The sequence below is a fragment of the Apteryx rowi genome, unplaced genomic scaffold (assembly GCF_003343035.1).
Source record: "Apteryx rowi isolate R43461 unplaced genomic scaffold, aptRow1 scaffold_792, whole genome shotgun sequence".
Lineage (NCBI taxonomy): Eukaryota > Metazoa > Chordata > Aves > Apterygiformes > Apterygidae > Apteryx > Apteryx rowi.
In genome coordinates this window covers 26519-52487 of record NW_020451085.1, presented here as the reverse complement: position 1 = coordinate 52487, position 25969 = coordinate 26519, and the positions used below count along the sequence as shown (strand labels likewise).

Below are 25969 nucleotides of genomic sequence, written 5' to 3'. Positions count from 1 at the left end.
TATGAGCCTGGTAGATGAACAGAGTGTAAAAAATTGCATACAGCTCTTTAATTTTCCTGTGAAGAATGTCATGTTTCGTAACCTTTTATAGGTATCTTTTTGCTAGATAGTTTTGCTAAGGGCAGCAGTAACAGTGACCATAGAATAGACACCATTAAATATTGGTATTTGCTCACATTTACTCCACACTGATATAGATCCAAACATTCTCTTTTGTTTTGTCCTTAAAAAAAGGAAATAACACTGGAATTTATTCTCAGACAGTACTATGTGGCAATTACAGTTGGAGAGAAAACTGGAAAAAAAAAATCCTCAGAATGTTCCTACTTAATTTCCAGTTTTTTTGAAATATTGTCTTTATTTTTCTGACCAGTTCTATTTATAACTGTAGTTTTTATGTCAAAACAGACCATAAAACCAAAGAGCAGTATCTTGCCCTTGGTTTCACCCGTAGATGATTAGCTACATCAACTCTTACGAACTTTTAATAACAAGAACTGACGTCAGAAACTCACCAGAATGGTCTACTCTTCAGTGTGAATACATTTTGTATGATATTTTCCATACAAATATGTTATTCTTAAAGAAGGGTGTCTATAAGCAACTGAACTAAAAATCTGAAAAGGGAAAATTTTTCCATAAAAGGCCACTTGAATTCCTCGTAATGAATTATAATGATCAGTGTCAGACTCTGTCTTTCTGCTGATCCCAGCAGTTATAATACTTACAGCACAATGTTTTCAAGAGTCATGGGAAGGAAGTGAGAGGTGTAGCAGCTATAAACTAAGTATACCCAGTAAACATGAACCTTAACATCAGGGTTATAGCGGTGTTGCCAAAATGTTTTTGAGTTTTACTTGACTGATTACCAAGAAACTGTGTTGTGTTCATTAAAAAGGAGTTTGCTGTAACTTATACCTCTTCCTTCTCTCTCACTTAGGATCTTCAGGGAACAGTTACACAAATAGACTCACAGAATACCAAGGTCCTCACCTTTATCACTTACATAGGCTGTGGGATATCTGCCATATTTTCAGCTGCAACTCTTCTGACATACATTGCATTCGAGTAAGTATTAGTTCAAAACATCACAAAAGAAATACCTTTATATGATGAATAAAATAAATTAGCCATATGGTTGGTGTGTTTTCGTCTAGGAAGGCAAATCTGTATTTAAACAAAAATAATGAGAGTAGAATTTTTTTTCAAGGAGATGCAAGTTCAGACTCCCTCCTCCTGTTTTTGTTGTGTTGTGCTGCTCAGACTGAGCAACAGGGCTGATGTGTCCCAAAATTTTCTCCTCTGGGAGTACTGTATCCTCTAGATTCTAGATTCTAAGCAGGTGTGTATTTTAAAATCCACAACCAGGCTTTTCAGGCTTTTTGAAAAAAAAAAAAAAAAGCCTGCCTGTTGGAGAATAATAAGTCCTGAATATAAAAGAAAAATTCCGACTAGAAAAATTACATGCTGGAACCCTTTGGGAGGAAGTGGAGAAGAGAAATAAAATGAAGCTAAACTGTCAAGTGTTACAACAATTTTAAAAAGCAATTCTACTGAAATGTCAGGGTGACTCAAGGGAATGCAAAAGTTATGAAATGATACAATTCTGTGAACAGTGAAAAGAGAAAATGAAGTCATATCAACAGCTGACCACAGAGGAACCATTCTGCCTATAACAGGACAGGACAGGACAGAGTAGCTGCTAAAGAAGGAGATTTTGCTGGGGGAAAAAAGGGGTTTTCTCTGAGATGTTCAAAAATAGTTTTAAATATTTCTAATTATTGCATTCCTATTGCATTACCTATGGTATAATGTGGTGGTCTGAAGTTGGCAGAAGTTGTTGGTTTGCCTCTCAGTGCATACATTTCAATGTCTCTCAGTTAAAAAAAATTAAAATAATTTGATTTTCAGTCTTCTCAAGATCCCATAAAAGAAAAACAAAACAGAAAATAGCAACATGCACCGGACAGTATCTTCTGAAAAACAAGCAAAGATTGATAGATAAAATAACCAGAGATGAGCTTCTGGCCAGCAGTATACTTTGAAAGTGTTTTCTTTTATTTTGCTTCAGTTTTCATTTAAAATAAAAAACACTTTTTTTATATTTAATTTGAAAGGTTCTTAATAACAAATCAGTAGCTAAAATATTGCAGCAATTAGATAGCTCATTAACAACTCAAAGAAGTGCTGGCTCTTTGCCAGCACATGTAGCAGAAGCTTTCAGCAATATCACACAGAGGTATACCTCACTATGCCTTATTGCCACAATAGCATATTGGCACAAGGAGGTCACTGTGCTTTTATTTACTTTGTAAACTGGTAAACTTAGCTTCTGTAAGCAGTTCAGGCAATTGAAGACGATTAATCATATGAACGTGTATTTCTCTCACTAGGAAGCTGAGAAGAGATTATCCGTCAAAAATCCTGATGAATTTGAGCACAGCCCTGCTCTTTCTTAACCTGATCTTCTTGCTTGATGGTTGGATTGCATCATTTGACATAGATGGCCTCTGCATAGCTATTGCCTCCCTTTTGCACTTTTTTCTTCTGGCCACCTTTACATGGATGGGACTAGAAGCTGTTCACATGTACATTGCTCTTGTAAAAGTATTCAACACCTACATACGGCGATATATACTGAAGTTTTGCATCATTGGCTGGGGTGAGTTCAGCAGGTGCAATATTTACATAGCATATATTTGAAATGATGCTGTATAGAAGAGCTCTATCATAGATGCAGAGAAGAATCAAAGCCAGGTAAAGTTTCCTTCCCCACCTTGGTAGAGGAGCACCATAAATACTGAATATAGCTGAGACCATAGTTCCGTTGTCTAATTTTGTGCAAATATCCTGTAGCTGCTGTTTGCTGCCCACAGGAACTTGCAGTCTGAGGAGGACCAGAGGGACCAGATAAACTGGTCTCACATTCCAGACAGGCCAGGATGGGAGAGAAGAAACATTACTGTCATATCAAAGACAGAGAACTGTGGCAGTTCTCTTACAACAGTAGTAGTAACTCCTGCAGTTACTATAGGGATCTTTGCATTGACTTTCAAAAAGCTTTGGGTCAAGCCTGAAGTTTCTTGCCAAAAAACATAAAACCTATGGCAGGATCAGAAACAACCAAAACGTCCTGAGCTTCAGCACAGTGTTTAAACCACAGAGATATCCTTCCTGCCTTAATCAGTGTACATTCTAGTGTTGAAATGGAAAATGTAGTGCTGAAAAATAACTGTGAGGCTCAGGCAGCAAGGCTTTTATTCTTCTATTTTTCTATATCAGGAATCTGTGCCTTCTGCCTGAATGCACATATTGTGTTTGAAATAAGTCAACACAATACAAAACCATTAATCTCATGACTAGAGCAGTGACCTCAGTCCAGCTGATAATTGATGTCTTTCCATTGGCAACTAGCATCCCCTTTGGCAACCTCAGCAAAGGACAAGGACTGAGTGGTAGGAAAAGCAAATTAACCTCTTCCCCTTTGAATCTCTTGTCATAGCAAGGATAAGACATGTAAATAGGGCATGCCAGGAAATGTACCTTTATTCTGTGTGAGCTGTACCTCTGTGTACATGGTTCTCTAGTTTTTTGTTATTTTCCCCAAATGTTCCCTTCATTTTGTTATTAAAAATGCATATAGTTTACTTCATTTTTGGTACACATTTAAGTGAAGGATATGTAATGCTATAGAAGAAAAGAAGACATTTACATTTGTGAAAAAATAGAGCAGAAATTGCAGGTTCAAGTTCATGTTCCCCTGGTGCCTAGTTAAGTGCCATCAGAATCTCTGAAAAAAATCACTCCAACTTAAAATTGTCTCATCTTTTTAATCATTTGTTGTTCTTTTTCTCACTTTCTTATGAGTACCTGTGTGCAAATGCAAATTTAACTTTGGGTAATTAAGGGAGAATATTTTACTCTAGTAAAATATAATTTAGTATATTTTACACTTAAGTATATTTACTTACTTTATTTAGTATGACACTTTAGTATCACCTATTAAAATAGGATAGTAACATTTTCTGCCTTAAAGAATATTATAAGACTTATTCACTAATGCTTATAAAGTACTTTGAAAGCTTTATACATTTGTACTTTTTGAAAAAATCATTTATTTCCTTCTACTTCCTTACGCAGTTTTCTGATGTAGAGCTACCTCAGGATACTCTGTACTAAAGCGATACTGATGGAAACATCAATAATTCAGCTTTACGTGGTGATTTTGAAGGTTTAGGGGTTTTGAAAGCAAACTACAAGCTTTCTTGTGTTACAGGTTTGCCAGCTCTAGTGATAGCAATTGTTTTAGCAAGTGCGAATGCAAATGCAAGTCATGTTTATGGCAAGGAATTATATGGCAAAGATGCTAATGGGCAAGGAGGAGATGATTTGTGAGTATTTCTTTTAATCTCTTATAATTTAGCATTTACATTCTGCAAGAAATTTAGCATTTGTCAGATTGCTTTGAAAAGGCATAGGTGTATAAAACAAGCAAAGTGGACGTGGTTGTCTTCTAAATTATTTGTATCTGAAATGCAAAGAAGGCTATGAGAAAAATTGGAGGCAAGTCTGCATTACCGAATGCCGTGGAAAAACACACCTCTGACAAAAGAATAATCCATAAATTTTGTTTCACAAAAACAAAAATGCCAGTTTTGATTTATCTTAAATGAAAGCTATATATTCTAGGTGATGGCAAGAAAGAAGTAGTATAAAAATAGTTTCCTTTGTAAATAAAATAGCCTCTTGTCAAGTAAGTCATTAGCTTTCTCTATTCTTATCTAGATGTCCAAATAATAATCTCCAAACCTCCAAATTTTTATATGACTGTTTGTTATCTCATTTTCTGTGCCTTGCCTGGCAAAGCTTCATGATGATAAATATGTCATTGTGTATTTTTATTACAGTACCATGGTAAGCATTCAAGCCATTTACTGCTGGAGGAATGAGCTGGATATCTCAAATGGCTGGCTGTCATATGGCTAGCTGAAAGGACTACCCATTCAGCTTCTTCCTTGGAGCTGTTTGAGTTCTCATCGAACAGCTCAAGTGGCAGAAACTTGAGATCTTGGCACTGAAGATCCAAGTTTGCCTCTGAACTGTGTATGTAGCCCATTCAGTAGCCTATGGCTCATGCTATTGCAAGTGGTGAAGCTACTCATATTGAGTCTGAACATTTCATGATGGGTTTGCAGTTCCCATGGCTTGCATCTGAGGTCAGCTTTTCTATCTAATTAGTTTTAAAGTAAAATGAGATACAAGATACTAAAATGGCCCATAATGTCTTAAAGATGCTCGTGGGCTTCATCCTATTCACAAATATAAAATGGTTAAAGGTTTTGTTTAAAATTGCAGCTCTGCAGCAGTGGAATCTGATATAGACTTATTTTCCTTGTAGTCATATAAATAACTGAAGCAAAGGATTGTTCGTGTTATCTAAAAATGATCATATTTTGGTATTTTTTACAGCTGCTGGATCAAGAATAAAGTTGTCTTTTATGTGACTTGTGCTGGTTACTTTAGCATCGTGTTTCTGATGAACATTGCCATGTTTGTTGTGGTAATGGTGCAGATCTGTGGGAGGAATGGGAAAAGAACTAATCGGACCCTAAAGGAAGAGATCCTGAGGAATCTCCGTAGTGTTGTCAGCCTGACCTTCCTCTTGGGCATGACATGGGGCTTTGCCTTTTTTGCCTGGGGTCCCTTAACTCTCCCTTTCCTGTACCTCTTCTCAATTTTCAATTCATTGCAAGGTAAGTTGAATTTCTGTTCTATGAACAAACAATATTTACGCTGTTGCTGTTTTGCGAGAAATTATGTCCACTGACTTGACTRGGGAACTCAAATCCAAGTTCTCTGTATCTTCCCTTGATACTAAGACATCTAAAGTTTCCCTTTATGTGAAATAATGGTACCTACCTCACATGTTTTGAATGTCTTGGTTAAATTAATTAATGTTTCAAGGTCTTTCCAATAAAATGCCCCGTATTATAAATAGTGCTATTCATATCTAACAGTCTGCAGTGATCTCTGTTGACATAGATGCTGTATGACCTTCAACATTTCCTTTCACTGATTATAACAAATATAGGAAGCCTCTTTCCTTAATTTATTCCTGTAGCAAACCTGTAAAGCTCATAACTATTTTCTTAACACATAAAGAGCTCATAAAATAAATTTCAGTCCTGTTTTAGTGTGGAGAGATAGCACAGGGATATGTGATATGCTTTGGTTCTTTAAGAAAAATCCAATGACTGTTGCAGTCTGCTTATTTCTGTTTCCTTTACTAAAGTTTTGGATATTTTAATTTTCCAAAATAGTTCATCCTTCAGTTGTGAAAAATGCTGCAAATTATAATCAGACAGTTATAAACTACAAAATTATATAGCTGACATTTAACAGAATTTCATCTCAGAGCTGATTTGCATATGTATCAAATGACATAAGAATCTCCACCTCCCCTTGGCCTATCCACTAGTGAAAACAACTAAAAACAAAACAAAAAACAAAACCCAAGAAAGTCATTGGAGGAGCATGTGTTATGGCACACACGTATTGAGATAAAAAAGATCTGCCTAGGGTCAGCAAAATATCTTTCCTTAATGGAAAAAGTACTTACTGTTACACTGCATGGATTTCTATCTGTTACAGTTGAGATATATTTACTGCTCTAAAAGATTTATTGAGCTTTCGTGGAAAGAGAATAATGTCGCGGTTTTTGGGTTGTTTCAGGTTCAACATAGAATGCTAGGCAAAATGGCAAAAATTGTTCGGATGTGGTGTTCTTACTAAAGGCTTTTTTTCCAAAGGACAGATTCTGATACTCCCTAGGAGCATAATGAAGTATTTGCTGTAATGTGTCAGTGTGAGATATTCAGAACGGCCTAGAGAGATTAGAAGTATGGGAAGAACATGGAAAGAGATTAAAACTCTGAAAAGCATGCCAGGGATCAAATTCAGCAAGTACTCTTTAATTAGAATTTCCAGTGCAATCATTTAAGCTTGTTTGTGCAGAGCACGCACACAGTTGAGCGCCAGTGCTTAAGTCTCTATGGGGTAATAGCATTATTATATGGAAAATGAATATTTGGAAAGAGCTAAGTTAGAAAATGAAACCAAAACACCTTGAAGATTGAATGCAAAAAGAAGATGAATGATGAGCTTGCAGTATGTTGTGGCAGCAAAGATGGCACAGCAGACCTACAGGCACGGAAAGACAACAGTCCTTTATCTGATAATGCTTACTGCTGTGTCAGAAAGAGCTGGGAAAAGCTAAAGAAACTCGGGGAGGGGTGTGTTTAAAATCTAATATAACTGGTGCACATACATCTAGCAGTAGGGATGGAATGGGGCAAAGAAAAATTGAGAATGTGTATCAGGAAGTTTTTCCTAGCTGTAGAAAGTAGTTCAGTGTGGCAAGTCTTTCATGGGAATTAGGATGAGCTTAATTAGTGGAACTGTTAAAACTATAAAAGACAAAACTTCAGAATTCCCTGAAAAGCTGCTTCCTGCTTTGAGAGGCAAATATAATAAGGCACATCTGGCAATTTCCATGAGCTTTGGATCATATCCTCAATAAATATGGCTATTCTATCTCTCAGGTTCCTGAAAGCTGCACTAATGTTTTAAGCAATACCAGCAGCCTCCAACAACCTAGTTTTCTATGTGTTGGCATGCAGCAGTGAAAAAGTAGGTTGCAGTAACTACTGGTGTTACTGTACTTTGCTTTTTCATCTACATAGGAAACGATTTTTCTCTCTTTGATGCTCAAGAGTAAAAAATCTGGGAACATCTCTTTTTTGGCTGCTCATTTTATATATATGCCTGGGCAAGCCAAATACTTTTAAGTCAGAGCCAAGCTAGAGCCAAGCCTAGGCTCTGATTTGGCTCTGGGAAACAAAACCAAAGCTGTATTGCTAAAGAACATTGTAAACTTAATGAATAATGAAATACATATAAAAAAAAAATGCAGACACCAAGCCCAGACAGGGCAAAGACAAAGTTTTTAATGTGCTACATTTGTTTTTGTATTACTATAGACATGCGCATTTTCTCTTTTTTACAGTTCAGAATGTTCCAAACTTTTACCACAATTTAATTAAGCATCAATTTAGTAAGTTTGTAGCAGTGCAAAAGTACTAAGAGATACTGTGGAGGACAAACAACTGCRTAACTTTAAGCATGTAAGAGCTGCTAGTGATTACATTGGAATTACTCTGTGCTTATAATGAAGCACACACAGAAATATTTTACTAAATGGAAACACATTAACCAGAATTCAGGAGAGCTTGCTGTAGTTCCAAGTAAAATTTACAGTTCATTATAGGATGCATTAAGATACGTTCACCTTTCCTAAATTGTGCTTCTCAATTTTTTCCTATCAGCTCTTGAAAAATTTGCAAATATTGTGTTTCATGACATAAATATTTATTACCAAAAGGTACCAAAATCAGCTGTTTTGGTTCTCTGACCTCAGTGGGCTCAGCCTGGCCTGAGTGCTGTAAGGAGATACCAGTCCTGTTCCCTGGCAAGCATTCATGCAAAATTACACCTCAGGGCTTTGGAGGATGGAGGATAATTTTATGATTTAGATCCGTATTTTCTAAGCTTGACCCTGCCCTTGTGTTCCACCAGCTGAAACACGGCGGGCATTGGCATATGGACCTGTATGTGATTAGAGCAGAGGAACGAGCTTAGAGAACATCACTAAACCATGTTTGCCCCCATTATGTAGCATTTATTCCCTTTTAAGATGTAATCATGAGGGATTTGGCTTTAAGATTTTTCCATCAGGTGTTCAGCCTCGGCTTGGCTGTCTCCCAGTGAATAAAAGTAAGTAAAACAAGAACAGGCCAAGCCAGAGAAAGATAAAAGATTGCAGTGCTGGTGCCTGCCTGGGAAGAGCCAAGAGCATATTGTATTTCAAACTTCTATATTTAGCTTTAAAGTTTCTCTGAAGAGTGATGAAATCATACCATACACCCAGCTGAAACCTTGTTTGCTACATGATAGATGCCCGTTTTCTGTCTTGAAAATAAAGATTATACATTTGCCAGCAAAAAATGAAATCTGCACAAACATTCTTAAGCACATTTATTGCAATTGCATGTACAAACCAGGTAATTTTCTTCAGAAATAAATAGCTGGACACCTAATTCGTACTTCTGAACATTCACTTACCATTTTCATAATCATTTCGAGTGCATGCATGTGATGCACGTAAATCCAAATGCTCTTTTTCTGTGCACCCATTTAGTGCCCATTTCAAGCCTTCAGGTTTTAAAAAAATATAGCACAGTTCTGTAGATGTGGAACAGGAGGACTTAAAATTATCATCTTTTTATGAAGTAGTATCTGTATTTAGCTTTGTAGTCTGGCTCTTGCAGGCCTTTTGGTTGCAAAACTTTCATTTAGTTCAAAGACAAAACCTTCTAATTATTTTCATCTAAGCCAAAAAATAATTAAAAGATCCACACTGAGCTAGATCTAAATCAGCAATGTCAATGAAAGGGGCTCTGTTCTCTCCCTTCCAATATCCCAGACACATGTATAGCAGCTAGAGGATGGGATAGCTTTAATTAACTTTAGTACGTATTAAATGAGGTGTGCAGATAGATGACAATAAGAGGACTGGAACATGATTTTCCTTTGGTTTTCCTTTATAGCATTTTGTTAGCAGATTTCATTTTAGTTGATCTGTTTATCTATTTATAAATATATGCTTTATTTGCTATTTATTTGCTTTCGTTGCAGGTTTATTTATATTTGTTTTCCATTGTGCTATGAAAGAAAACGTGCAGAAACAATGGAGGAGACATCTCTGCTGTGGCAGATTCCGACTGGCAGACAATTCAGGTAAAAACAGTTCATGGCTCCACTCCTTAGATGCTGGAATAGTCTGGAAAAGTCCAGTGTGCTATTTTATTCCTAATGTAACACAACTTAAGGCAGAGATGTGGAAAAGCAGAGTATTAATAGGCTATCACTTCACTTTATTAATAACAATTGCCAAGGGACCTTTCAGATATCACTTCGTAAAAAGTCTCAAGTCCTCACTTTAAGTTTTCCACTGAAGGCAGCTGGTAAATTTTGTAGTGCTATGAGCATGGTTTTGGAAGGCCCTGCAGACTCCCTGCAAAAACAAAAGAATGTTAAATCAAGTCCCAAAGGTTCAAATTCCGTGATTCAAAGTCAATCTTATTCCCTTTCTCCCACATTACATTATGTTGACTAACTTGTGGACTATTAGGTTGAAGTAGGAGTGGTTCTTAAAGGGCAGATAGAAATGCTCTGGGGTCTTTTGCCTTTATCTTCACCTTTTCAAACTATTCTGTCCTTCATCATGTAGTTCTGAGAGAGCATTAGGGACATGAAAACATATTAAATTCCTTTAGCAGAAGCCTAGTTAGGTTCCTGAATTGGTGTCCATCTTTATGACTCTCAGAGTGCAGGGAGAGCGCTGCTACAACTGTCCTTTGCAGCAAAAAAGCAGTTGCTTTGGACACTTTTATAGACTCCTGTACCTTTGGCCATCTCAGATAGCGTTAGGCTCCTGTGTTTAGGCACATGAATCCTGCTTTACTATGTGACGTGAAGATCTTGGAATATAAATTCTTGCTCATATAGTTATTGCTCATTGACCAGGGTTCGTATCTATAGTTGATATAAAGTAGCATAACCTCATTGACTATTGAGGTAGACTGGTCTACCTTAGATAGTAACAGTGCTCCAAGTACTTTCTGTGTCCTTTCTCTGTTGGCTTCCAAGGGCTGTTTCAAGGTTTTAAGTAACTGCTTTCCATGAAGAATTCTGTTTTCTCTTCTTTTGTTTTGTTTTTACAGTGCTAGTAAGGGAATGCATTCTCACTGTAAACTATGAAACATTTATGCTTTCACTTTATACTAAGAAATCCTGACTTGTGATCTCAAAGAGTTAATGTAAATTAGGGAAAAAAAAGTCATTCTGATCAGGCATCCACATTATTGCATACATTCAGTTTCCATGCGGTACATGCTGTAACTCCTGGACTGGAAAACACAGATGGATAAAATTATTTTCAGTTTTTTATGCTGCTGTTGGGCAGCCTGTGGGGATGATAGAAATAAAAACCTGAAGCATTCAAGTATTTCAGTGATGTTAGTTAATGTGCTGTCATTACACCTAATGCTAACTGGCCCACCACCACCAGCTGGTTTTATTCTAAATGAACCTCAAACCATTAGCAGACAGAAGAGTGCAGTATAAGTAAAATGTGATCTTAAATCCTTCTCTGTCTGAAATGAACTTTAGAGCATGTTATGATAAAGCAAAGAAATAGCCATACCAAAACTCTACAACACTGTCATAGCTAGATCAGAGAAATAGTAACCTATATCCTATTGCAGTGTTTCAGGATAAAATCCTTGTCTTCATATAAACCAAGACTTAAGTGGCCCATGTATCTTCTCTGCATTTTGTGAATTTCATTGCAGTRCAATAAATTAGAACGGTAACAGCAACAGTAGGACTAATGTGTGAAACTGCCTGTACTGACCTGCAAGTATATGTTGCTGAAATAGTTGGATACATTTATTTTGCATGATACTGGTATTGGGACATTTGTGGTGAATTTTTCAGTGTCAGTTTTCCCCCAAAGATTTACTGGTATTAGTTATTTAACTTAATTTTGGAAGTTGTTTCAGTGTAAGAGTCTATTGTGATAATGGTTCTGACAAAACTCTTCAAATATGAACTACTGAATAAATATTATTATTCATTATTATTAGTAATGCACCAAAATTCTAAACCCTGTAGCAACAAGTGCAAATCCAGTAATATGTAGGAGCTCTACAGCAACAGATCAAGCCCTCAAATGGTAAGGCCTCTGTAAATGCTCCTATCCAACCCTTTGGATTTCTCTGGTCAGATGATGAAACTTTGCATCCTTATACAGCTGCAGATCTTCACCACTATCCTGCTTCCTGGAGAGCTGGGTCTTACCTACAGTTCTGCCATCCAACCAAATGATTGTTAAAATGTTAGAAATAGAGCCACCAATTTTAACTACTCTGGTAAGCAGCAAAGTAAATCAAGTTGGATTTGTAAATCAAGTAAACCAAGTAAATCAAGTTTGGTTTCTTAAGAAACCAAAAGGTTCTCTGACAGGAAACAAACAAATCATTTGTTATAAGCAACATTAAGAAATGCATCTGATACTTGGAATGTTCATAATTTAAAAAAATTTTGGCATTTAGTAACTACAGTAATTAATTACTTAAAACTTTTCAATCATTTTTAGATTGGAGCAAGACAGCAACCAACATTATAAAGAAGAGTTCTGATAATCTTGGGAAATCCTTATCCTCTAGTTCCATCGGCTCCAATTCAACCTACTTAACATCCAAATCAAAATCTACCACAAATACATATCTGAAACGAAACAGCCATACAGGTGAGTTAGTTATAGTATGACACAGTGCATTTTTGAATACTTACTTTGATGTTAAATGTACATTAGTGACCCAAAGGTTAACATGAGAAAATTTCACTAATTTGCCTATGCAATTTGCCTATTCAGTATTTTTTAAATATGTTATTGTTTACTAAGGATCTCAACCTAATATACAGTGCATCCAATGTATAATTCTGATCTGTGTATGTTCCTGTCCTATAAAAGTATGTGTAATAAAAGAAAACCTTACTTCTTCTATGGCACTTTCACCTCTTTGGTTAGAAGAAAAGTTTTATCCCACTGTAAACACATAGAAACCAAAGCACAGAGAGATGGCATTTCTTGCCCAAGGTGGCATGAAAGCTTGCAGCACAGTTGGAAATAGAAATCAAGTCTTCTGAATCCAAATCCACACTCAGCAAAACTGCTTCCATTTAACTGTAACACATTTATGGGGGAGAGACAAATGGGAGCTACCTGCAAATTAATACTGTGTTCCTCGAGTATATGCTGTTTTTCCCTGCTACAAATAGTGTGCCATATTTACTGTGTATCTTTTTGGATGTCAGTGGTGTAATAAAAGGCATCATGTGTATTTCACTCACACCAAATAAAAATATGCTTATTTTAAGAACACTTTAAAAGTACACAAAAACAGGAACTGACATGCTTTGCAAGTCTGTTTACTTATGGCTGAGATAATATTTCAGAAAAGCATTTAAATAGCTTATGAAGTAGTGTTTGGATCTTTTGCTACTAGGTTTTTGTTAACTCATGTTTTCATGAGTATCATAGTGTATAGTCACGTAACGTATTATCACAGGATTATTTTCTGAAACAAAATGGAAATAATATTTGCACACATCCCTAACACAAAGAGGTGTACTTGCTGGCTTTAAAATGTTTGTTAGACTTACTGTTTTAAATATGAAATATATGAATTTATGGAAGGAAAGTTCCATTATTTATTAAAATTAAATTATTTTCAGAAATCCCCAAGGTCTCATTTCTGATGCTTCAGTCTCTTTAGATTCCAGGAAGTGTCTTCCTGTTTTTATTGCTGTTCATTACCTGGTTCACTTAGGCACACAATAATTTTTCTGTCTAGAATTCCCATTTTTTTGAGAAATATATGGTTATTTTCTTTGGCTGTAACCACTAACTAATATTCGGGGCCTCCGTTAGCATCCTCCTGTGCATCAGGATTTCAAGAGTGTAAATCTTTTTTGCTTATAGAGAATGTACATGAAGTACATTTGCCCTGAATACAGTGAAAATCAGTATGTCAGAAATTCTCTGGCGTACCACTTCACCGATCTTTATGCCTAGGGAGTTTCCTCTCAGGATTCCCAGCCAGGGCTGCTCTCGGCTGGCTTCTGCCTCTCCCCTGTGCTTGTCCCTGCTGCCATCTCAGTTTTGATGTGCCACATGGCTCCAGGTGCCCTAAGTAAGCGGTCTTCAGCTCTCTCTCTTGTAAAAGGACATTTCTATCAGCAGTCTTCCACAAACAGCATGTGTAATATTTCAGCACTCACAGTACTACTATTAATTTAATAGCAATTTAAAAATTAATTTAATATGTAATTAATGTAATAGATTACATACCTCTACTGTCCCTTTAAAAATGCCAGATGAGATAGCTGAGAGCATCATGCAGTTTACTCTGTGGAACATTCCCAGTTCTGTGTATGGAACAGCGGACAGAAAATTCCCATTCATACTGGTGGCAGCTAAATATTTACATCCTTGACATTGTGACTAAAGATAAAAATGTGCTTAAATGTTTTGTTGGACTCCAATTCTGATTTTGAATCCAGCTAAACTTCTCATTGTGATGTCTTAGCTGAAGTATAGGCAAATAATGTAATAGCTACATGTCTTGGCAGCTCTTGTTAAAACAGTTATAATGTGTTCCCTGGAACTGACACAGGCATTCATGTGTTTGTGGTATAGATAATGTCTTCTAAGGCCATTTCCTCATCAGTGGTGGAACATTACAGGTAAAGTGAGAATCGCTTTTGTTGAATGCATGGTTTGAACTGGGTGGAGGGATGCCATTTGCATGATGTCCTAATTGACACAAAGGACTTTGCTAATCAGGAACACTGCTTGTTTCTCACTGTTACCTCTTGCGTCACTGGTGCTGAGTCTGCACTTCAAAGGATAAGCATGCTTCAAACTCTGGTTGCCTGCACTCTGCATGGGGCATAAAGCATTGGAAAGATATCATTTTAGGAAACAGACCATATCCTGATGTTAATGCCCATATAAAGTAATCTAGGGAGAAGAGACTAAACTGAAACACCCATACATAAACGTATTAAAAAGCAAAAATCAATCTATCTGATTGATTCCTAGAAAGACTTTGAATATTTAAGGAGCTACTACAGAAATTTGAAGATATTGTTTTTCTGTTTGGTCTATGGCCATTATGGAATTTAGTCCTCTAGCCATTAGTTTTTCATGTCCAATCACAGCCAAATTGAATCTGAATGACAAACTATGTATTTCTGAAAGCCGTGCTGTGAACTACTGGTTGAATGTAGAATGCACTAACTGAGACGCTTGTTGTGGACAGAAGAAATCACTTTGACATCTTATGGCACTGCTGTCTATAAGACTGACACAAACTTATTGTAGGTAGTAGTTAAATATATATAACACTTTTATACATTGGAAATTAGTTTTATTTCTGCACAGAATTTGGTAATACAACTCCCATTTACTTCAGTGACACTACAATTCTAACCTTGTGCTCTGGTCTGAAACCCATTGAGCTAAAAAAAAACAAGAGGGCTCCACTGGTTTCAGAGGATTTACATAGTTCCTGTGCATGCAAATTTCATAGATGTTATTTAGCAATGTAATGATATCATGTGAAAAGAAGTGAGGCATTTCAAAAATCTGTCCTGAAGACTAAGAATTAGCTTTTCACCTTTGTAATAAGATATTCAATATGTAGAAAAATATATACTCAAAATATGATACCTTTGGCTAGTAAATACATGCATTTGAAAGGTACAGAGTACCCAGCAGTTTGATATTGGACATGGAGTTACTTGCTGCGATTCATGGACATTCTTGCGTGCTTTAAAAAAAATCATTCTGATATGTCTTAACATGCCTGTTTCTTGTTTCATGGGTGAAGCTGTTTTGATTTCTCACTCTGCAATCCATTCCTCCTTCATGCAACATTTTATTCCTCAGATCTCTTGTATGGCTTGATATCATGATTTTGGGAGGGCGGGGGGGGGAGACGGGAATTGCTTTTATGTTTAGTTTTAATTAATAATTCATTTCTATTAGAAACAAGTTTTGTATGAAATCATGTATGAAATAATATGCTAATTCTTTAAATGATCCAAGAAATTTTCAACAGTGATTTTGCCAAATTCTATTTAAATAGTCATCAGAAATGCCACTCGTAGAAAACATCACTTCATAGAATCCTCCCTCTTACTGTCAAAGCTTGCGATGGTCCAAGCCTTGCTTGGGTTGCAAGAATTAATTCCACCTTCACTCACTGCAGTGGAAACGATAAGAAGGCTCGTCAAGACAATATAGTAGAGAAAAAGGGATGCACACTTTCTCATTGCTCGCTACGTGAGCTCTACCTACTGACCGGTCTGAGAACAACAGTCCTGTCAGCCTCTGCAGCAGACCTTCCCAGCTCAGTCTGAGAAGGAGATTTTTTCTGGAGGGCATATGAAAAAGACTGCAAGGCTCAGGCTTATTGGTGTGCCAGCGTTCGTGAGACATCCTTAAGAGTTGCCCTGAGTAACTTCAAGGGTAGGAGGCAGGTCACATGATTTGAGACTTTTACTGTAGGAAGCAGGATACCCTAGTCTATTTTTATAGTTAGTGGAGGAAAACAGGCAAGCATAAGATATGATTCATCAGGCATAACATGGGTGTCTGAAAGAGGATTTGACAAATGCACTCTAGAAATGCCTGCTTTTCTCCATTAGCTCTGAAGGGAGCCTAGACTGCTAACTAACAGTAGAAGCAAAATACTTTCTTCTTATGCCTAGACCCTGAAAGGTATCTGGTTCATCTCTGTAAAGGGGAGATAAAAGTCTAACAAGGTTTATTGCATGATCTTTTTGATGATGTCGAGTGTGCCTATCGGAAGTGCCCTAGGCAACATCAGAAACATGAAGGACCATATCTTTTCAATAACTAAAAGAGAAAATTTTAAGACTAAATTGTCTTACTTCTTTTTCTCTTCAGTTTCATCCTTGGTTTATAGTATATGAATTCTGAAACGATGACAGTTTTCCACATTTCATTCCCATAGTTGCTCAGCCTGTATTCTCCACATTGTGGAAATGGCAAAGTATAAAGTTTAGGGCAGTTTTAATTCTGGTTATCTGATTTAGGATGCAAGTCATTTTTTGCTACATTCTGTGATTATTGCTGTGCTTAGATTATAAATTTCACAGTGAAATAATTACATTTGTTTGCTATCGTTTTCCATTACTCTATTATGTGGAGATGTTATTTAGCAGATGTTATGGAAGTCACTCCTATTCCAGTGATACTGAAATGTTTTTAATTTGTAAGATTCAAAGCATGAACAGTAAATCAATATATTAATGTGCAGTAGGAGTCAGTTACATTTTAGGCAAAAGAATAGAGGGGATAAACTCAAGAGAGACCTGAGCAGGGACTAAAATTCTAGCCATTTAGGTTAGAATATGTTGAATTTATGTAAAAGCTGGATTCTGAAAAGAATTTAGAAAAAATAACACCAAGCCAAAGAGTGGTTTTCTGGCTTTCAGGGCAGTAATTTCATTCAACAGTAATGATAACTGAAAGCATATCTGTGTGGGAGAGACACACCTCTTAAACTATGAGTTCGCTTAAGAAGTCTTAACCTCTTGTTGTTGCTTTTTCCTCTTCCTAGAAAATATTTTTGTTGACAAGCCATCTTCAAAATTTACCCAAGAGAATGGAGAACAGACTTCAATCATCCCTGTCCATCAGGTTATTGACAAGGTCAAGGGATACTGCAGTGCTCACTCTGACAACTTCTATAAAAATATCATCATGTCTGACACATTCAGCCACAGCACAAAGTTCTAATTGGGCTTCTGATTTTTTGAACCAAAGCAAGACAACAAATCTGCATGGATTTGAGAATAATGAAGGAGAGGTTCATCTGTCATATAATGTGACCTGTTTAGTTATTTTTCCCAGTTTATAATGTTATCCTATTAACAGCTTCCATCTGAGGACCAATTTCGCTACCCGTTTACTATTTGGAAAAAGACAATTTTCCACCATGATACTGAGCTGTTTTGAAATGAGTGCCAGCCAACGTGATGCCTGGACAGCTAATTGCAATCCTGTGTAAATATTTTTAAGACTGAAGAAGAGCCACAAGCCTAACTCGAAATTATATAGTCCAAACAGAAGCATGTCTTGACTCTGGGAGAAAATAGCAGACATCCTGCAGTACAGCCAAGCTCTTTCTGATCAGTTCACTGATGGTCTTTTTGAAGAAAATGGATTTTCCCTACTGCACTTGTTAAAATTCTTGCTTCTTGACTGTCCAGTGCTGCCTGTTCTTTTTTGTAAGTGAATAAAACCCTAACACCAGTGTTAAAGGGTTATTTTAAACAAATTTTGACTAAACAGACCTAATCATGCAAATCTTGCTTACTGAAACTGTATGTGCTGTAAATTCAGGCTGTTTTGTATTCATGTGCATAGATGTGCTAGCTAAGAAGGATGTGCAGGTTGCTAATAACTCTTTTGCAAATTTTAAGCCCATCCATATGTATGAGAACAGTGGTGGGTGTCATTTGGATTGGTGCAGAACAAGCAAACAGGTAAATCCAAAGTTTACAAATGTCATGTTTCAACATCCATTGATCAGTATGTGTGAAAGGTGGCATCTCCCTTTGCAACACTAATGATACAGTGTCTGTGCCAATGTGTGCAATCCTGTGTTTAATGCTCCTTTTCACTAAATGAAATAGAAGACATGCACCTATATATAGATATATAAATATACACCTAAATCTCTCTCCACACATATTTTTATAATAATGCACATGGTAAATATTACAGAGGAAACCACAATGTGTAGCACAGACAATCTAAGAAATGGTGCTAAAAATGACCCTATTACATACAAGATGGACACTTTGTAAGCCCATAGGTGCATTTGTCACTTTCTGTATGTCCAGTATGTTGTACGCGTAGCCACCGCCCTCGAATGGCATTGCAACATGAGAAAATCTGGGGATTGCAGTACGTTTCCTGGTAATGAATAAATGACATCTTTCTTGGCCCTTCCAGTATCAATATTACCATCTCTCTCCTGCCCCCCATTGACTGACTAGATCAAGACTGTTGAAGGCACAGTGTCAAACAGTGTTCAGGCAACATTAATGAACTTTGCTTTACTATACTGTGCGCGTAACTGCACGGAGTTTCGTGTGTGTGCAGAGAGCAGACAAGAATATAAAATGCTTGCTTGTTTTGATATCTATAAGTTTATGACACATTAGCACACAACCATGTCTGCCAAAAGTGCATCTCTCATGTAGTATGTCTCGGCACATGCCAGGCTTTATAGAAATTTTAACTGCACATGTCAATGAAAGCATGAGCCGAAAAATCAAAGGTATTTTCAAATATTTTTTTTAGCGAATTATGTCTCCTAATGGAAATTTTCATCTTTCAAAAAAGCCATTTTTCACCAAAGTATTTTTAGCCAAATATTTGATTAGTTGTATTCGGAAGGTGGCCAGAAAGTTGTGCTGTGAGATTTTCAGTTGCCAAGCAGGTGGATGTTCAGTGATTCAGGATGTGGGTTTGTGCCTTTCTCTGCTCTTTGCATGCGCTTTTGTGTGCAGAGATCATTTAATGCTGTGACCGCACAAATGGAGTGTTTTCCCTGGCTACAAACACCTTGTTTGCTGAAGGAGAGGAGTATGTTCTAATTGTATTCCGTCCAGAAACACTGCTGTTGCTACAAATACCTTTAATGAAACCTCAGTCTCTTAACTGCAAATACTTACATGATGGTATGAATGAAAGTCAACCCTATTTACTTCAAATGCAATTATTAACAGGGGTGAATGTTGTCAGATGTCTTTAATAAGGGAAAAAAATTAGGGAGAAATTATGTACCAGCATTTACTGAATTTAATATTTTATCATCCCACTTGCTTAACTACTGTAGATAATAGTGTTCACATAGCAGCTTACTGTGAGATTTCTACCTGATTAAGGTGTTTAGAAATGAAGAGAAGGAAAAACCAAACATTCCTGAAAAATGAGGAATTAATAAAACATAATAAATCAGTAAATATAAATAAAAAGCAAACATAGCATCTTGACTGAAGCAAGGCTGTTAGCTAACTATCAGTTTAATGTACAGCTTCCTATATTTTTGCTGAATTAAAATTTTTTCTTTTTTTTACTACCATGTAGTAATCTTAAACTGTCTATGTCAGTTAGATGCTCTTGAATGCTCTCAGTTCTCCAATGTAAAGCTTCCACTTTGTAGTTGACATGCTGTAACCTCCCTTGTATATATTTATTTATTTGTGAGGTTAAATATGTCGAAATATATTTAGCTCTATAATGTCTGTTCTTGTTACTTTAAAAGTAGCTTCTCCATCATAGAAGAAGAGGGAAAGAGTAATTTCTTATATATGCTTTTTCCAAACACTTGTGAAACAATTTACTGTAGTTCTTTTACAAGTATGAGGAAACATGTCAGTGTAATTTGTAATACTAGTCAGTGGAATATAGTGTAACAGATTTAAAGATGGACTAAAGTGGAAAGAAGCATTTTCAAATAAACATTCTTGATGTTAGCGTTCCAAATAATTAAAGTCTTTTAATAGTGAATGGTTGATTTTTTTTCTTTTTTAGTGTTCTATGGCAAAAATTACTTAGTGGAACTCTGGAAAATAGTCTTGTGTTTATTAAATATGTGAGACAGGTATGTGTGTAGCCAAAATGTTGGAAATAAATGTGCAAGACTTAACTCCATCTCATCAGAGGAATTCATTTTGCAGAGTATACTTTACCCTTTTGTGATTATCTCAATGCCAGATCTAGTGATCTGAAAGTTATGCAAGTTCATTTATTTTTGGTAACAGTTATATCATAACACTGAAAGGAAAATAATGGCAGCAGAATAACAGACAATATGCTGGAATGTTATTTGAAAAGTAATACAAATTGATAATGTAAAACTCAGGATTTATTTCTATTCATATGTTTTTTTCCAGCTGAATTTAGTCCCTCATTATCAACAGCAGGATAACTTCTAATCATACTTTGACTGATCACTATTCAAATATTTTAGTCAGCCAATTACTTGACTAAATATACGCACTAATGTACAAACATCAAATATAATACATTACTGGCCTACCTTTAAATGTTTGCCTTTAAAGAGCATGGAAATCTGCTGAAATGCACCAGATCTGCTTACCTATCTTTAAGCCTCATTATAGAAAATGCACAAAATACGAAGATTTAGTGGTAATATTTTTAGAAAGCGATCAAAACAGAGCATGTAATAAGAGGTATTTATTAATGAGGATGCTGGGTGTGTCTCTGGACTGTATGTCCATACAGACAGGAAAGGCTACTCTTGGGCTTTATGCCTTGAACTGTGTGGGAGGACCCTCCTGAGGGAAGGAGCCCAGTTTTTTCAAGTAGGATCTTGGCAAATACTGAACTTGTAAGGAGTTTTGCAGCCTTTGAGGGCGGATTTATTTTTCTCCTCATTTCATCACTTTTAAATATCAAGAACAATTTTATTTTAATCCTCTACTGTTAACAGCTTCCTACTGTAACTGATTGAGTTACATAAAATGCCACTTCATTTTATTACTTTTGAAAGGCTGATCTATAATCAGAAATCTATGCAACCACCAGAATAGCTCCAAAGTTATGGGGCAGCAGTGTATCATTCATGGAGCCATCACAGAAAGTTGTTATATATTTATGGTTTATAAATATGTATCAGTATTATATGGATCAGTAAATTAGGCAAAGGGCTTAGAAGTTAAGGTCAGGAAACTCAACCATGCCAATCAGTTTGTGGAGCAGTCCAGTACTACAGCTGCTGGTGTGCTGGATGGCCTCCCACTTCACCCTCCCCTTAGCCAGTTTTGGCCACTCGCTGCATTTAATTTGCAGAGCTCCTGGCTATGCTTTGGCACCCCCATGCACAGGACAATCATTTTCTGCAGTACTAGGGAAAGGGCTGCTGCTGAGGTCTTCTCTGCACCTTCTCACGCTTTCGTCAGCATTTCTGGCCCCGTCCCGCTGACTGGTGATGGAGGGAGGCCACTGGAGAGCAGACAGCCAGGGCTTTCTGTGCGCCTATGAATCAAAACTAATATTTTTGACTCTCCAGATTTAAGCTGAAGATCTACCACAGTTCTTCAAGGCAGCAGCTCCAGCACTTCCATGCTCGGAGGCTAACCTAACCATAATATTTGTGCAGTGCAGGAAGACCCTAATGCTCCCCACAATGAAAAATGAGTCTGAGGTGGTTCAAGTACCACACCGGAAATAGCTACATAAATCTCATGGAGACCTTTTCTAGAAAGCTAGCACTTCCTGAAATATGTCTGCTTGCTCAAATCCAATACTGCTATAGTTCTYAGATTAAGTAAAGACTTGGTACTCCTGAGGTATACACTTTGTGGTAATGTCCGTATGGATTATATAACYGCAACTGTCTGACAGAGATTTTAATGATACAGCTTTCAGGAGTGTTGGATGACCTACCCTGTGAAAGAGATGCCAGCTTGAATCTTCAGCATGTTCCAGAAAACCAAAGACTCCTGGCTTCTCTAATACATTGGGGACTTTGTATCCAGACTATTCTAGTAAGAGGTCTCAAAAATACAGCTTTAAATAGAGAAGAATCCTCAAAAGCGCCGGACTGTATTCCATAGGTGAAGAGTAGGAGAAAGAGTAAATACTGATAAATTTGGTCCAGTGAGCACTTGCGCAGTCTTTGCACCCCAAGGCTATCGCTTGAGCTGTTTTTGCAGCTCACAGCGCCGTGTCCCCACACAGAGGCGCTCTGCCTCTTCCATCCTGCGCTTTCCCTGCCTTCAGACGCCGCTGAGCTGGGCTCGGGAAAGCTTCATGCTCTGGCATCACCCCTGCCTTTCCCTTTTGGGGAGCCTGAGGAAGTGGGGGAGCAGGACATAGCAGGGGAGCGCATTCTGCCCTGCCTGGTGATCGGTGGGCTCTCACTACCCTATCCTGTGGCATTTCATAGCCTTTCTGTTCGAAATGCAGTAAAAGTAACGATATTACACATTGTCACAATTCCACTCTGGTTTTCTTTTCCATTCGCCAGGCACTCATTTTTTTTCCAGCAGAGGGCAGTGGCTTATTGCTAGACATAAAGCTGTTAAAATCAAGTGAAAAATGCAACAAGATTCTTCCATATATCAGCACCGGTGCAGAGATAAGTAGGAGAGTTCATATCAGGTTTGTCTATTATTTAGTAATCTCTTACATCACAGGATAAAGCAAACACTCTGTGCTAGAAGAAGTAAGGAGAGAGCTGTCTGCCTACATTTGGGCATATTTAGGGGAGAGAGTAATACAGAGTCTCTTTTTCTGGTTGCTACATTTTCTCCTTTTTTGCTCTGAGGGGATGTAATGGAATTAGCAACCACTACATTGCTGTCAGCTGAGCAAATAGAACCAGCTCACCAGTTCACTCGCACACTGGTTTATGCCAGTACTGGCCAAATGATTTGATTTACTGCGCTGCCATCCTGTGATTCAGAAATTCACCATATGCATAATTGTCCAGGGAGAAGAAAAACAACAGCCCTCTGTTGACAGTGGCAGACAGGTCCATTCCTACCTACCACTTTTTTCTTTAACACTGTGACAGAGCTGCAACCAGTCAGGCCCTCCAGTCCACGTACTCTTTCCCAGTCTCATGTATCACCAGGTCAGCTCAGAGCAAGTCGCAGGGCTGCTCAATTACGCACTCAGCTGCATGCCAGCCGCTGAGACTGCCCCGTCATGGGGCAGGACTGATCAGAAAGCTTCTCATTAGCAAATGGCACTGTGTTGCAATTAAAATGTCTCCTTGGCAATTCTGGTGAGATCTTCAAGGGAAACAATTCTGAAACTGTATGAATCAAAATGGAGTCATCATTTTCAAGTTTCTGGTTTCCTTTCCATTTGCTTACTTTTGTCATTTTATTACAACCTAATTTAAAAAAAAAAAAAGAATGAGACCTGGGCCTCATTCATGAACTTGTTATACACTTTGGAATGGTAAAGCCATTCTTTACCTGGAAAAACAGTAGTACAGCTAGCCTGCTTTTCCAGACTTCCTAGTGACAGATGGTGCTATTCAAGTCTGTCAGGATACTGACAGCAAAAGTATATCATATCGTACTGTTCTGCCCWTTTTACTAAACTCACTTGAATAAGGGACCAGGGGTGTTTCAGGGAGCTGAGAGGCTGGATTTTCTCCTCCCCCTCCTGAGCTGACCTCATTTTGCCGAAGAGGGAGCGAGAGGAACAAGTGGATATCGCAGTGCAAGGTGCCACAGGGACCCATTCCTCTCCTCTCCCTTCCCTTCCCTACACTCCTCTGGGGTATGGACTTCCTGATCACAGCACACCTCATCCATGCATGTCCTGGGAGTCCCCCACACATGCACCAGCTCTTCTCTGGCACCATGCTAAGGAAAGAGGGGTGGTCTAGGGCATATGGACATGCCCTGCATTAGCCTCTCCTGCTTTTCAGAGAAAGCATGTGGGAACAGCTATCCTGGCTGTGGGAAGGAAAATTGGGAAGGGAGGCCCAGGAACAGTCAGGGTTTGGTGTACAGAGAGGGGCCATGTGTACTGAGTGAATCACAGAGAAAGGCAAAAGACTTGTATTACAGACATCATGAAACACCTGTGGTGTTGGTGCACATTGAGAGTCACAGCACAACCATGTTACCAGTATATTGCCTCTCATCGAAGTTGCACAAGCATGGCTGTGCATGAGAAGGAAGGAGCCAGAATGAGTTCCCAGCCATTTCTCTGAGCTTCCTAGATCCCCTACAAGTAATGCTCATTTCCCCAGAAAAGGAGATGGGCCAGCATGTTTCTCATTCTTGCTGCAAAGAAGATCATTGTCTCATTGCTCAGAACTATTCATTTTCTAGAAATACCCAAGGCACAGGCCAAACTGGCCATTGTACAGATACTGACAGTGCTCCCAAGATCATGGAGCTGTAGTCTAAAGATTAAGACTGTAGGAGAGCTAAAGAAAGGAGGGAGTCCATGGGAAGCCCAGCACCGGAAAAGCTTGGCAGGGGCACCAGAGGACAGGGTCTGGAGTATTGCTGTTTCCTGTGCAGACAGGGAACAACTTGAAGAGCTCTCAGAGGAGTTTTGTGAATGTCTGCGACATTTTGGTGTGGGGCAGGCCTCGGCTGAGCTCTCCAGGCAGCATAGGAAGGCAGCTCCAGGGATCATGAAGTTCCAGCTAGCTGACTGGACTGGTATAGTCTAGGTATAGTCTAGAGGTGATGATAACTGCAGAGAAGGAATTGAAGTAGTCAGGTTAATCCCTTTTGTAAGCTAGCAGGATGTATTTAGAGACAGATCTAAAATAGGATTTAGGCAGACGAAATCTTAAAATTACGGTCCAAGCCACCCCTCACCTCCCAAACTCCTGCTCTAGCTGTGTGACAGCTCTTACTGGAGGTGAGGAACTCACATTTATTTTAGCCACATTAGACTGCAGAGAAACTGAGATCAGGTCTGTCAGTTTCCAGCTGATGACTCTAAGGTTTAAACTGTGGAGGTACTTCACGGGGTTTCCAAAGAAATGAATGAGCCTACTCAAGCCCTGCACCTCACAGCTCAATATTGTTATACCAGCTTCAGATAAAGGCACAGTAAAATAAGCCTGTGGCCTGGTGCTTCTGAGGTGGCTGAGCAGAATGAAGAGGAAAGCTGAAGGCACATTTCATTGCAGAAATATCAGCCCAAAAAGATTAGCATAGGCAGAAGAAGCCTGCCCCTGTGAGTTTAACTGTCAGATTCTGTTGCTGGGTAACAGCCAGATAAATTTAACTAATCCCATTCTTTTATTCTTCTTGTTTATTTTTAATGCCTCCTTGAAAATGGGTCTTTCTTATTCAGCCTGCTGTTTTCACCCAAGCTGATGTGCACTGTGGCTCAGCAAATAAGCAAGCCTCTGACCATATTGTATCCTGCTGGATGCTATATACGATGTTTTCTATATTCAAGCAAAGAGATTGTCTGACCACAATCAGACTGGACATTGATTGGAGACTAGTGTAAGGATAGTCTACAAATTGGCTCCTGAACAAGGCAAAGGTGAAGCATTCGTCCTGGTGAAGTGCTGGAAGATTTTCAGGACACCGGGGGAACCTCCATCACTGGAGGTGTCTAACAATAGGTTGAACCTGGGCTTTTGAAACCCACTCATGTGGGTACCTCATCATCAACAGCAACAGCAGTATCAAGTGCCACGCAGAGAAGGCTTCCTGC

The 25969-nt window shown here is 38.0% G+C and overlaps 1 protein-coding gene across 1 annotated transcript in view; it reads left to right on the top strand.

Annotated features, from left to right (window-relative positions):
- The window catches only part of ADGRG6 (adhesion G protein-coupled receptor G6), a 113592-nt gene extending 93293 nt beyond the window's left edge, over positions 1–20299 (top strand). Inside the window, exons 18-24 of the mRNA XM_026088877.1 lie at positions 941–1068; positions 2394–2662; positions 4277–4391; positions 5470–5753; positions 9754–9855; positions 12278–12430; positions 17337–20299. Of these exons, the coding sequence (XP_025944662.1) occupies positions 941–1068; positions 2394–2662; positions 4277–4391; positions 5470–5753; positions 9754–9855; positions 12278–12430; positions 17337–17515 (1230 nt within the window). The 3' untranslated portion in view covers positions 17516–20299. The remainder of the gene's footprint in view (positions 1–940; positions 1069–2393; positions 2663–4276; positions 4392–5469; positions 5754–9753; positions 9856–12277; positions 12431–17336) is intronic.
- Positions 20300–25969: the final 5670 nt, after the last annotated feature.